The 12,216-nt window shown below is 43.6% G+C and overlaps 1 protein-coding gene across 1 annotated transcript in view; it reads right to left on the bottom strand.

Moving 5' to 3' along the window:
* The window catches only part of CAD (carbamoyl-phosphate synthetase 2, aspartate transcarbamylase, and dihydroorotase), a 44,816-nt gene that overhangs the window by 11,687 nt on the left and 20,913 nt on the right, over window positions 1-12,216 (bottom strand). The window contains exons 18-27 of the mRNA XM_032215867.1: window positions 11,057-11,303; window positions 10,342-10,440; window positions 8,653-8,877; window positions 7,293-7,475; window positions 6,337-6,555; window positions 5,130-5,297; window positions 4,382-4,564; window positions 3,254-3,358; window positions 1,804-2,055; window positions 1,546-1,627 (exon numbers count right to left, since the gene is read on the bottom strand). Of these exons, the coding sequence (XP_032071758.1) occupies window positions 1,546-1,627; window positions 1,804-2,055; window positions 3,254-3,358; window positions 4,382-4,564; window positions 5,130-5,297; window positions 6,337-6,555; window positions 7,293-7,475; window positions 8,653-8,877; window positions 10,342-10,440; window positions 11,057-11,303 (1,763 nt within the window). The remainder of the gene's footprint in view (window positions 1-1,545; window positions 1,628-1,803; window positions 2,056-3,253; window positions 3,359-4,381; window positions 4,565-5,129; window positions 5,298-6,336; window positions 6,556-7,292; window positions 7,476-8,652; window positions 8,878-10,341; window positions 10,441-11,056; window positions 11,304-12,216) is intronic.

The following is a 12,216-nucleotide window of genomic DNA, read 5'->3' as shown; positions in this document are numbered from 1 at the left end:
TCAAAATTGAATATTGTGCCCTAAGGACCAAACAAGGAATACTCTACAGCCCTCAAGGATTGGGAGAGCCAGTCTGGTCTAGTGGTTAAGCTGCCAGGATAAACAAGTAAACTCAGAGAGCACCAAGGATCCATCATTTCAACCTTGAGCTACAAATATTCTCCTTTATTGGTGGCCATGGTGACTTACTTTACAACCGTGGTAAAAACTGCTTTAAAAATGAGTCTTTTTTCACACGGTGTTTTGACTTGTGATAGCAATGACTTATCATCAAAATTCCAGATTCAATTGTGATCATAAATAGATTGTAGCAAGTTCATCTTCGTGGCACGACATAAGCGTGAACGTCAAAAGCGCGCCGACAAAACTGCGGCGCTAAAACCGCGATGTCAAAAGCGCGCCGACAACAGCGCGCCGACAGAAGCGCGATTTAAGTTAAGGTAAGGTTTAGGGTTATGTTACAGCGCGCTTCTGTCGGCGCGCTGTTGTCAGCGCGCTTCAGCGCTCATTCATCGCCGCGGTTTTGACGGCGCAGTTTTGTCACCGCGGTTTAGTCAGACGCGCTTTTGTCATTCGCGCATTTGTGGTGGAACCGTTCATCTTTCCTGTCTATCAAGCTTTGGACCTGGACTCAGTTATAAATCACAGATGCCCAACTTTACATGGTTTAACTAGGTTGTTAACCTTGATGTTGATAGAATCTCTTATAGTCTCATCACATCACAATAATATTTATTGCAATTTATTGCAATATTTATTGCATATTAAATAGCTCATAGCTATTTTCTCATATATCCCCTCTCCTTAGACTCAGGAATCTTTTTTGTAATAGCCTTGCTCTCCACTCAGGGGCTGGCAAAAAAACAAATCCTACCTCGCAGATTCAATAAGTGAGCCTTTCTAAAAAGGAAAAGACCAGCCAAGTGCATTATTTTCCCTAGTTAAATCTTCCCCCTATGCAAGTGCTCCAATCAAGGCTTCTTAAGAGCATGAAGCAAACTTCTTGTCCCGTCAAAAAACCCTTTAATTAATTTACAGTACATTTTGCTCATTCACAGCCGGCAAAGTCTTTCGAAGGAGGATTTACAGTCACAGACCTTATCTGGCTTGGAGAGTTGACATGCCAATATCTGCAGTACTTGGCAAGGACTCACTAACCAATTAATGAACTAATTGCCTCCTGCCAACTCCACTCCCCTTTTGTTCCTCTTTTATTTCCTCTGGGAGGGGCCATTCATTGTCCACCTGTGGGCTTACTCCCAAGTCAACCCCTATTCTTTAGTTGTTCCCTTTGTCTGGCAACTGTGCATGCGCACACTGGGAACAGGCTCCAGCTGTTCATCTGCCTCACTGATGTCTGACTCTGAAGGCAGCTGATAGCTGGCATACGGCCCTGGTCCCCTCTCTGCCTCCAACACAGAGCCCTCATCAGAGCCTTCCCCAGACTCCAAGACTGGGCCATGATCCTCCCCAACCTCCTCACTGTCTGAATCTGCTGCCAGCTCTGCTGGCCGCTGGCGGGCCACAACACCAACTTTGATCTACCTGGCAAGCGGATGAGTTTCTGTGAGGTCATACAGTCCACATGCATCTTCAACGGAGGGGGCCCTCCAATTTGCCCAAGAGCCTAATGGAGGACAGAAACAGAGAAGAACAGAAGGACTCAATCTCTCAGCACAGCATAGCACAACCCACAAGGTACACTGGAAATCTGTGTATTCTCCTGAAGCTGGATCCCATGTTCTTCTTCATCACTGCCCAATCCCTCTCCAATTTATTTGGTCATTGCCACCCCTCACTAACCTCAACAAAAAGCTTGGTGCACTTGATGTCTATGATGAGGGGCACGGAGTAGTCCACGGCCAGCCGTCGGGTTCGGTAGCCCTTAGTGACAAACGAAGAGAGCCTCCTCCCGCCAGAGTTGCGCATTGACAGATTGATCACTAAATCAAAGTGATTTTCAGCCAGATAATCCAAAATGCTGCGCTGTTGGTTCTCCTTGCCTGGCATTTCATTGCCATCTGCCTCTTCAAAATGCCAATCCACCGCCATCACCTGCCAGAAAAGAAGCAGCAAGCCCTTGAGCCATCAGGATACAAAACACTCAAGATAATCCAAGAATGCCAGTCATGGTCTTGGCAGATTAGCCCAAAACATTTGCAAAATAGAGATGGAGTCATCAGAACCTTTTCTGAGTCACACATTCCATAAGTTATACAATGATGGCTCTGAAGTACAAAAATGAATCAGGCTGGAAGAATATGCAAAAATGCTTACGCAAAGGGGGCTAAAGCATTTTTTAAGGCCAAAGCATTCATGTAACATTTGGAATCAGCTCAACCACCCCTCAATATATTAAACTATAAGGAGGAGGAGATTAAACATAGACCTGTAAAATTCTGTTATTTTATTTTAGCCAATCTCAATTAAAGTAATTTTAGCCTTTTTGTGGAGTTGATTTCTTGATCTGGTCTATCTAGTGGGGCTGACTGTACTGGCTTACATCAGTATCACCTTGTCAAGGTCAATTCTGCCCATCCAGTCTGAACATCACAAAAGGTCTACTGAAAATTTCTCCTTCTTGGGAAATACATGGAACTTGCAGGAGGCAACAGGCCTTCTCTTTAACAGCCTATATACTATGGGATGGGATATGCTCCCCTGTGAGGTGCATGTAGCAACCTCTCTCCTTGCTTTTCCTTCCATTGTGTGTTTGGTCTTAAACAAACTGCTTGATGTAGGCATTCCACATGGTATGCATGTTTTGTTCCATTTTGGTATTCTTGTTTGCTTGTTTAATTGTTTAATTTGCTTTCCCTTATTGTATGCTGCCCAGAGTCTTTCAACTGGGGCAGTCTAAAATATTGTAAAGAAATAAACATACTTCCAGAATCCACAACCAGCATTCTGGGAATGTATTTATTTGTCACATTTCTAGGTCACCCAACTTCAGGACAACTCTGGTTTCAAAGATTAATTAATTAATTAATTAATTAATTAATTAATTAATTTATTATTATTATCTCACCAGCTCAAGGTTGACTTAGCCTTCCCTCCTTTCAAGGTCAGTAAAATGAGGACCCAGATTTTGGGGGCAATATGTTGATTCTGTAAACCGCTTAGAGAGGGCTGTAAAGCACTGTGAAGCGGTATATAAGTCTAAGTGCTATTGCTATTAGCCTAATGATTAACCTAATTGACCTGCCTTTGTAGCAGAGATACCATAGGGTGTCATGACCATCCATTTACCTACCTTAATGCCGTGTTCTGTATAAAAATCAGCAGTGCCCAGACTGGCATAGAGATTATAGCCCAAGCCTTCCAGGGTACGCACTGTGGACAGCAACTCACTCTTGTTCTAAAAGAGATGTGAAATAAAGAGGCAAGGCACATCTGTTCAGACACATCATAAGCATGTTTGCTCTTACTATAAGCCCCCTTCCCCAATCCTTCCAGAGCCAAGGTGGCGCAGTGGTTAAATGCAGCACTGCAGGCTACTGCTAGATCAGCAGTTCAGCGGTTCAAATCTCACCAGCTCAGGGTTGACTCAGCCTTCCATCCTTCCGAGGTGGGTAAAATGAGGACCCAGATTGTTGGGGGCAATATGCTGACTCTCTGTAAACCGCTTAGAGAGGGCTGAAAGCCCTATGAAGCGGTATATAAGTCTACTGCTATTGCTATTGCTTCCCATTGACTTCCTTCCATTCCTGCAATCTCCGCTCTCTCTCATCCTGTTCCCGAAATCCAATCTTACCATCATTTATTACAAGGATATTTGGATTATTTTTCATTCCATAAAAGGTAATGGTAAAGGTTCCCCTCACACATATGTGCTAGTCGTTCCCGACTCTAGGGGCAGTACTCATCTCCATTTCAACGCCCCAGAGCCAGCGCTGTCTGAAGACTTCTCCGTGGTCATGTGGCCGGCATGACTAAATGTCGAAGGCACATGGAACACTGCTACCTTCCCACCAAAGGTGATCCCTATTTTTCTACTTGCATTTTTTATGTGCTTTCGAATTGTTGGGTTGGCAGAAGCTAGGACAAGTAACAGGAGCTCACTCCGTTATGCGGCACGAGGGATTCGAGCCGCCAACCTTTCCGATCGACAAGTTCAGCGTCTTAGCCACTGAGCCACCGCATCCCCATTTCATTCCATACAAACCCTTAAAGCAAACCTCAAAATAATCTAGAAGGTTTGAACAATGAAAACTTTGTAAGAAACATTACCAGTTGTTCTGCTACTACCACAAAAGCATAGATATTGGGCCATTTAAAATTAGGAATGTTTAATCTGAAAAAAGGCTTTGAAATGACGACACCAACAGGACTGTTCTGCTTTTCCTCCTGGCAAAGTCATCAACTTTTCCATCCAACTGACCTTGTAACTCCCAATGGTCAGAAGGATGTTCTTCTTGGGAATCTTGAAGCCAGTACTCAGCATAGCTTTCAGATAAGCCTCACAACGATTCTCCCCAAAGCAGGCCACCTCACCTGTGCTGGTCATCTCTACCCCCAGCACCACATCAGCACCTGCCAGTCGTGAGAATGAAAACTGGGGCACCTGAGTAGGAAAACAGGACAACAAAATTAGATAGCCAAGTCATCCAAGCTGCAACTGTTCTAAGAAGCAAAGAAAAGGGGTTCCACCACAAAACCGCGTTCGACTAAACTGCGCTCGACGAAACCGCGTAGCTGACGTCATCAACAGCGCGACAACAGCACGGAGACAGAAGCACGCTGTAAACGCTAAACCTAAAATTAACCCCTAAACCTAAACCTAACCCCCCTAAACCTAATCCTAAACCTAACCCTAAACCTAACCCTTAACCTAACCCTAAACCTAACCCTAACCCTTAACCTAACCCTAAAGCTAACCCTAAAGCTAACCCTAAACCTAACCCTTACCTTAAGTTGAATCGGCTTGCTTTCAAAGCGCTATTTAAAGCACCCTTCTTTCTCCGCGCTGGCTGTTGTCGCCCTGTTGATGACGTCAGCGATGCGGTTTAATCGGGCGCGGCTTAGTCGAGCGCGGTTTTGTCGTGCCACGAAGAAAAGGTACATCAGGGCTCAAATCTTCACTGTCTGTGTGGATGTGATTCCCTCTATTAAGCTATTCAGATGCTTACCTTGACACCAACAATGCCTGTGCCTGTCATGAGCCCAACAGACTCCACCTCTTCTCCCATGATCACTTGCGTGGCCAAAGCTACCAAGTCAACGCCCAACGTCTTGGAGACAAACGGAAAGGATCGAGATACTCGCACATTGCATTCAATCACCTTCAGCTGGTCATGCTGCAGAAAAGAGAAGCAGGTTGGCAGGATGGCTCATGGAGCACCAGCCAAGATAGAGGGTGTTAGCTCCAAATCATGCCAATCAGAGACTCTGATCTACATCACATATTTCATCTTAACATTACAAGATATACAGTACCTCTTAATTAAGATCGATCTCTGTTATTGTTCAATTAATAAAGGAAAGTACTCTGACCCAGCTCCCCAAACCCCAACAAACCCTCTGAAGTCAAATCAATGATTCCTTTATTAGGAGCATCAGCAAACCCTAGCAAAAAAGTTTCTCTCTCACCGCAGGCTAACAAGCCCGGCCAGCTGGAGATGAATAGTTGTCTGCCACATCTATCCATCTCTGCCCCTGCCTTTGATTCCCAGAGCTAGGGTGGGGCTTCGCTAGCAGCGGTGGCTTTTCCTTCCCAAGGATCGGCCCATGGATTTTCACTGCTCTCCTCTCCTCTGCGTTCTGCGCATCCTTGGGTCAGGCACTGGACCCATCTGTTCCTCCTCTTCCTAATCAGCTACCCCCGGACCTGGGGCTGTTGACTCTCCATCTGAGGGCTGATGGACAGCCCAGGCTCGCCTTTCTCTCTATCTTTGACAGCTCCATTCCCTCTTCCCCCTCTGAGCTCTCTGGTTGCCTTGATGCTGACCCTGACTCCCATGCCTCCTCCTCCTCTAATTTGGCTGCTGGAGGGGCTGGTGGCCGACAGGCCACAACAGTAAGTCAAACACACAGACAGCCTATGTGCCCACTAAAGCTGAGAAACCTCATTCTAACCATGACCGCTAGACTCACTGACTTTAACTTTAACTTTTAATAGACTTATATGCCGCCCAATCCCGTAGGACTCTGGGCGGCTTACAGAAAAAGTTAATATAAGAAATTAAAATAAAGAACAATTTAAAAAGAAACAATTTAAAAACAATGCACCATACACTCAATCTGGGTGGGGCTGGACCTCATTCCTGAAGTCAACAGCCCCAGGCCTGCCGGAATAGCCAGGTTTTAGTGACTTCTCACTTCCTCTTCCTATATTACCTTGGCAATGAGTTGGAGGTTGAAGGGTCCTGTAACCTGCAGTTCCTGTCCAATGGCGTGCACAATCGCCTTGATCCGCTCCAGTGTCTTGGGTGTAATGTCTTGTGGTGGCGTCACTAATGTGGCATCCCCTGAATGTACACCAGCATTCTCCACATGCTCGGAAATGGCAATGGCCACCACTTGCCCATCACAGGCCACAGCATCGACATCTATCTCCTGTCAGGAGGCAAATGCAAGAGCCTCAACACTTGTCAATAACACCTCTCTCGTGCCTGTCTTCCTATTTTTTTTTCAAAGTTTTTTTTATTTTTTAATACAACTTTATACATATTATAGAAACAAAGTGTTCACAGGACCTTTTCTTTTACATCCTCTCATTTACATAATCCATTTAACATCACAGCTTGGTTTTCATTTTCAGCCAAATTATTTTCTTCCATTACTTTCTATTTTTTATACTCATTTTTTCTTAATACATAAACAATATCTTCAATTGCCCCTTCAAAAATTACACCGTTATCATTTCATATTGCTCTATTGCTCTATTTTACTATAAGCAATATATATCCTCTACGGTAGTTACATTTTGACATAGAGAGCATTTCTTTCAATTTTTTCTACAATTAACAATGTACTATTTCTTTATTTCTTAATTAGTTACATAACAATACCAATCATATTACTATTCCCTTTAATCTACGAATACAACTCTTTTTCCCTTTCTTCCTCCTTTATCCATTTTCTCTTGTCTGAATGCCAAAGAAAGCAGGGCGTCCCCCTTTGTGATCTTCCTGAGCACACAAATAGTAAGTCCCTGGGTTGAAAGGATGAGCATCACGGGAACTGCTTTCAACTTCTGCCACAGTCCTGTGCTTAGTTTGATCAACTGAGCCTGTCACATTCTCCAAAATGACTATTTGGCATACAAACCCCACCCATCAGCCCTAACCCACCTTGGCCTCTTGAATGAACTTGGAGATGACAACAGGCTGCTCCTTGGAAACAGCAACAGCATTGCTGAGGAACCTCTCCAGGTCATTATCCGTGTAAGCCACGTTCATGGCTGCGCCGCTAAGCACGTAGGAAGGACGCACCACGCATGGGTATCCTACCTTGCAGCAGAACTGCTTGGCTGACTGCAAAGGAGAGATATCAAAGGGTTACAAAGGCTATAAATGCAGCAACGGCCCTTCGGTCCCCTCTTTGGCCACTGTTTCCTTTGCCAGTTTCCCAGGTTGTACCAGAAATTCCCAGCATCAAACCTTCCAGATCCTCCCTTCCCGAAAACATGCAAAAAGGTTAGCACCAATGACAAACAGACTTTAATTTCCCCTCTCACCCTAAAATGCTGGTCTGCACTTCATTACATTAGCAATTAGAAAAAAATAAAACTTCCAAAGGGGGGGGGTGACGCTGGGAATTTGCTATATTCTTCATATACTAGCCGTCCAGTGGTGGGATTCAGCCAGTTCGCACCTATTTGGGAGAACCTGTTGTTAATTTTCTAAGCAGTTGGGAGAACCGGTTGTTGGAAGATATCTCATTTTGTCTTTTTTCCCCACTTTACAGAGCTAATCCTGTAAGGAAGGCAGGAAGGAAACATTCTGGTGTTGTTTTTAGTGTAATCTTTATTGCCCTGCTTACAAAAACTGCCTCTCTGGTTAACCCTTACTACATTGCAACAGCGAAGGTGAAGCGCCCATCAACGTGAGTGACATTGAGTTGGCCACACCCACCCAGTGACATGACCACCGAGCCACACCTACCCAGCTGGTCATTAGGGCAGAGAACCGGTTGCTAAATTATTTGAATCCCACTACTGTAGCCGTGACAAAACCAGCTTTATAGCTCCCTGACTTTTCTAGATGAAATAGGGATAGAAAATAGAGGGGAATAATAGTAATTATATATTAATATGTTAAGATATACAAAAGGACAGAAAGGAGGTTTAGAAATGAAAGGTGATAATAAAAGGCATGTGTAAATAGTATGAAATAATGGAAATGAAATGTAGTATCTAGGAGTAATAAGATTATGTTTATATGTACTGAAATGTATGATACTCAGATAACACACAATTTATGCATTGATATGTATAAAGAATAAAAAATTGGATTGAAAAAAAAGAAGAAAAAATAAAACTTCCAAAGAGGGGCGACACTGGCAATTTGTTATACTTCTTCATATACTTGCCAGCTTTATAGCTCCCCGACTTTGCATGGTTTAAATGGAAAGAGACCTAACTGATGATGGTCTCACTTTGGGGATCCCCTTATTCCCACCCACTCTTTAGTTGTAGCGCCTTCTATTCACCTCCATGTCTGAGAGCTCCTTCCAGAGGGGCTGGCTGATATTGATGGTATCCAGAAGACGGGAGAACTTGAAGCGGTTCTCAGCGGAGTCAATGGCTTCAGGGGAAGTGCCCAGGATCCGGCACTGCTGGCGGTGTAAGGCCATGGCAATATTATTGGGAAGCTGTCCCCCCATGGACAGAATTACACCCTCAGGGTTCTCCAGCTCATAAATATCCATCACCACCTGAAGAGCAAAATTGAGAATGGGGAAGAGTGGTAGGAGAAAGAGGAGGCCATATGATACTTCTTAGAACTGAGGTCAGGTTCTGCCACCTCCTAACATATCTTTGCTTCAGCTCCAGTACCATTTTTCTTGTGGCAACCATATAGAGAGACAATTGCTGCCTCCCTTATTCTGTCTGTTTGCTGCAACTATACCATCCAAGTAAATCACACTCCATTTAAATTAATCAATCATAGCTAATGACACAAACTCAGTCCAGTGGTAGGAATCATGGAGTTACTGTCAAGGAAAAAAAAACTTTCTGGTTCGGACTCCACTATGGACTTTAAATGGGCACCAACTTTGTTTCTCCTTTTATTATATCCCGCCTAAAGGAAAGTTGCCCCAAGTGGCAACTTATAAATAACTTTGAAGGCAACACACATTGACCCTATTTATTGGCCAAAGAACACAGGGCTGCAAGAATAAAAGACTGCATCTGCTTCCCAGGAAGATGACCATAACAAGGGGAGGAATGGTTAGGGGAAGCTTGCCTTGCCTCTCCCTGCCAAAGAGCTATCAGAGCTTCAGCTGACGCTCAGTATATATTGTTTCATTCAGTAGCCACAATAATTCTGGATATTATTTTTTTAAAAAAAAACCAAATTCCTGTTCAGGACAAAATTCAAAACAACATAAAGCAGCCATTCAGGAAATGCAGTTAATTGTCAATGCATTGCAGACTGTTGCTTCCTTGTCCTGAATACCATCCTCTTCTTCCTTCTTGAACCTGATTGTTTTGAGGCCCTGAGCAGAGTCTGACCCTTCCTGTTGTCTTAAACTGCTTGAAGAGATAATATTGTCTAAAAAGGGGACAGATGTAAGAAAAATGCTGGTACACTCCAGGAAGCATCTGTGGGAACTGAGACATAAGTGCTATTCTCAAGGAAAGAAATGGCCACGTGAATAATATCTGAAGTAAATGAGTTTATTTCTACCCTGTCCACACACACGCACACAACAGCAGGCTCAGAATTCAGCGATTTAAGACGTGATTTTAAGAATCTTTCATGATCAGCATTAAAGCCCATAGACCACAGGTGTCAAACTCATCGCATCACGTGATGTATTGTGCCGTATCGCAACATTTTTTGTCTTTGTGGAGTCAGCGTGGGCGTGGCCTGTGCGCGATGCATCCAGCCTGCCAGCCACCAGTTTGACAGGCCTGCCGTAGACTAAGATTCCTAGAACATCTCTTAAATATACAGAGCTTAAAACTCAAGAGGGAAGAACAATGCTTTCAAGAGGAGACCAATTCATCCTAGAGTTCCCCTATTGTTTAGTACAGACACTGCCGTGACTTCTATTTCAAAACAGAGAGCTGAAAACATACTTTCGATTATCGTTCCCATGCTGAGAATCTGGGCCCTCCCTTTTTAAAAACCAAATCTTAACGTAGCACCAGCCTAAACTTATAGGACTCACCTCAAAGGACATTTCATCGAAATAGAGCCGGTCACACATGTCGTAGTCTGTGCTTACTGTCTCAGGGTTGTAGTTCACCATAATGGTTTTGTAGCCCATCTGTTGGAGAAAATCACATGGAGATTATAACTCCTGTTACTCACACCTATAGCAACATTTGCCTCTTCATGGCTCTGGGACTCAATAGGTGACTAGCAATCCAAAAAATCTGCAGGTATATTCGGTGACCTGCCACTACTTCAGAAGAGTTATCTGGAACTGATACTTCATGCAGTCATTTGGATGTTGATTGCATGAAACACTCCAGTACCAGAACACATGTCCTTCTTGTATCACTGTCAGATTTCCTATCACCCAGGGGTGAAATCCAGCAGGTTCTGACAGGTTCTGGAGAACTGGTAGCGGAAATTTTGACTAGTTCAGAGAACCGGCAAATGCCACCTCTGACTGGCCTCAGAGTGGGGTGGGAATGGAGATTTTGCAGTATCCTTCCCCTGCCACACCCACCAAGCCATGCCCACAGTACCGGTAGTGAAAAAAAATTGAATTTCACTACTGCTATCACCCATTCAGAGACAAGTGAGGCAGTGATTGTGAACAGCAGAGGAGAAAGGCATAAGGAGGAACTGAAAGCTCTCTGTGAGCAAAGGCCAACAAGGAAAATTCCTGACATGGCTAGGAAATATCTTTGAAGAAGTAGTATGCAAGCATTCACCTTACGCAGCTCCTGGATGCACCCAACAGCACACCAGTCAAATTCCACACTGCTGCCAATACGGTAGACACCAGAACCGATGACCATGACGTGTGGTTCAAGGAAAACCAGGTCATGCTCGGTGCCATTGTAGGTGAGATAGAGATAGTTAGTCTGGGCCGGCCATTCTGCAGCCACCGTATCAATCTGTTTCACCACTGGTAAAATCTTCAGGTCATTGCGCATCTTCCTCACTGCCAATTCCGTGCTGAAACAAAACAAGCTCTTGTTTTTAAGGTTTTAGTGTTTTACAGGTAGTCCTCGACTTGCGACCACAATTGAGCCCAAGATTTATGAATTTGCCCCATTTTAGGATTTTTCTTGCCAGAGCTGTTAAGTGAATCACTGCAGTTGTTGAATTAGCAACACGGTTGTTAAGTGAAACCTGTTTCCCCATTGACTTGGCTTGTCAGATTGTCACAAAGAGGGATCACATGACCCCAGGACACTGCAAACGTCATCAATATGCATTAGTTGCCAAGCGTCTGGATTTTTATCATGTGATCATGGGGAAGCTGCAATGGTCATAAGTGTGAAAAATGGTCAAGTCACTTTTTTCACTGATGTTGTAACTTTGAATGATCACTAAATGAATTGTTTTAAATTGAGGTCTACCTGTAATTGGTTTAGTTTTATAGTTTTCACATAATTTTGTGTGTTTTTTGGTTTCTGACTGGGAGCCATCCAGAGTTCGCTGAAATATATATATATATATATTTATCAGCATAAATATAACAATATAACAATATATATATATATGTTTTCTGAGGTTTTCGCGGGTGTTAGTATGTAGGTCTCTAGTTGTTCGGGTTTTCTCCCGCGTAGAATTGGAGATGTCTTGGCATATATATATATCTTAAAATAACAAAATAAAATGTCTTATGCTGAGTCAGGGTACTGGCTCCAACTGACAGCTGTTTTCGGAGATTTTGATTTAAAACAGAGACTGAACTTCAGTTTTTACACACAACTGCTACACTGATTTAACATGATCACATATTTATGTGAATCAAGGCAAAACAATGGCTGGGTTCTCACAACATGCTGAATCAAAACTAACTACCTTATTTTAGCTTGGACTCAGCATATTGTCAGAAAACAAGGGACAAAAATTGTGGTGT

Source organism: Thamnophis elegans, chromosome 4, assembly GCF_009769535.1.
Source record: "Thamnophis elegans isolate rThaEle1 chromosome 4, rThaEle1.pri, whole genome shotgun sequence".
NCBI classification, from domain to species: Eukaryota; Metazoa; Chordata; class Lepidosauria; order Squamata; family Colubridae; genus Thamnophis; species Thamnophis elegans.
This window is presented reverse-complemented; position numbering and strand designations above follow the sequence as displayed.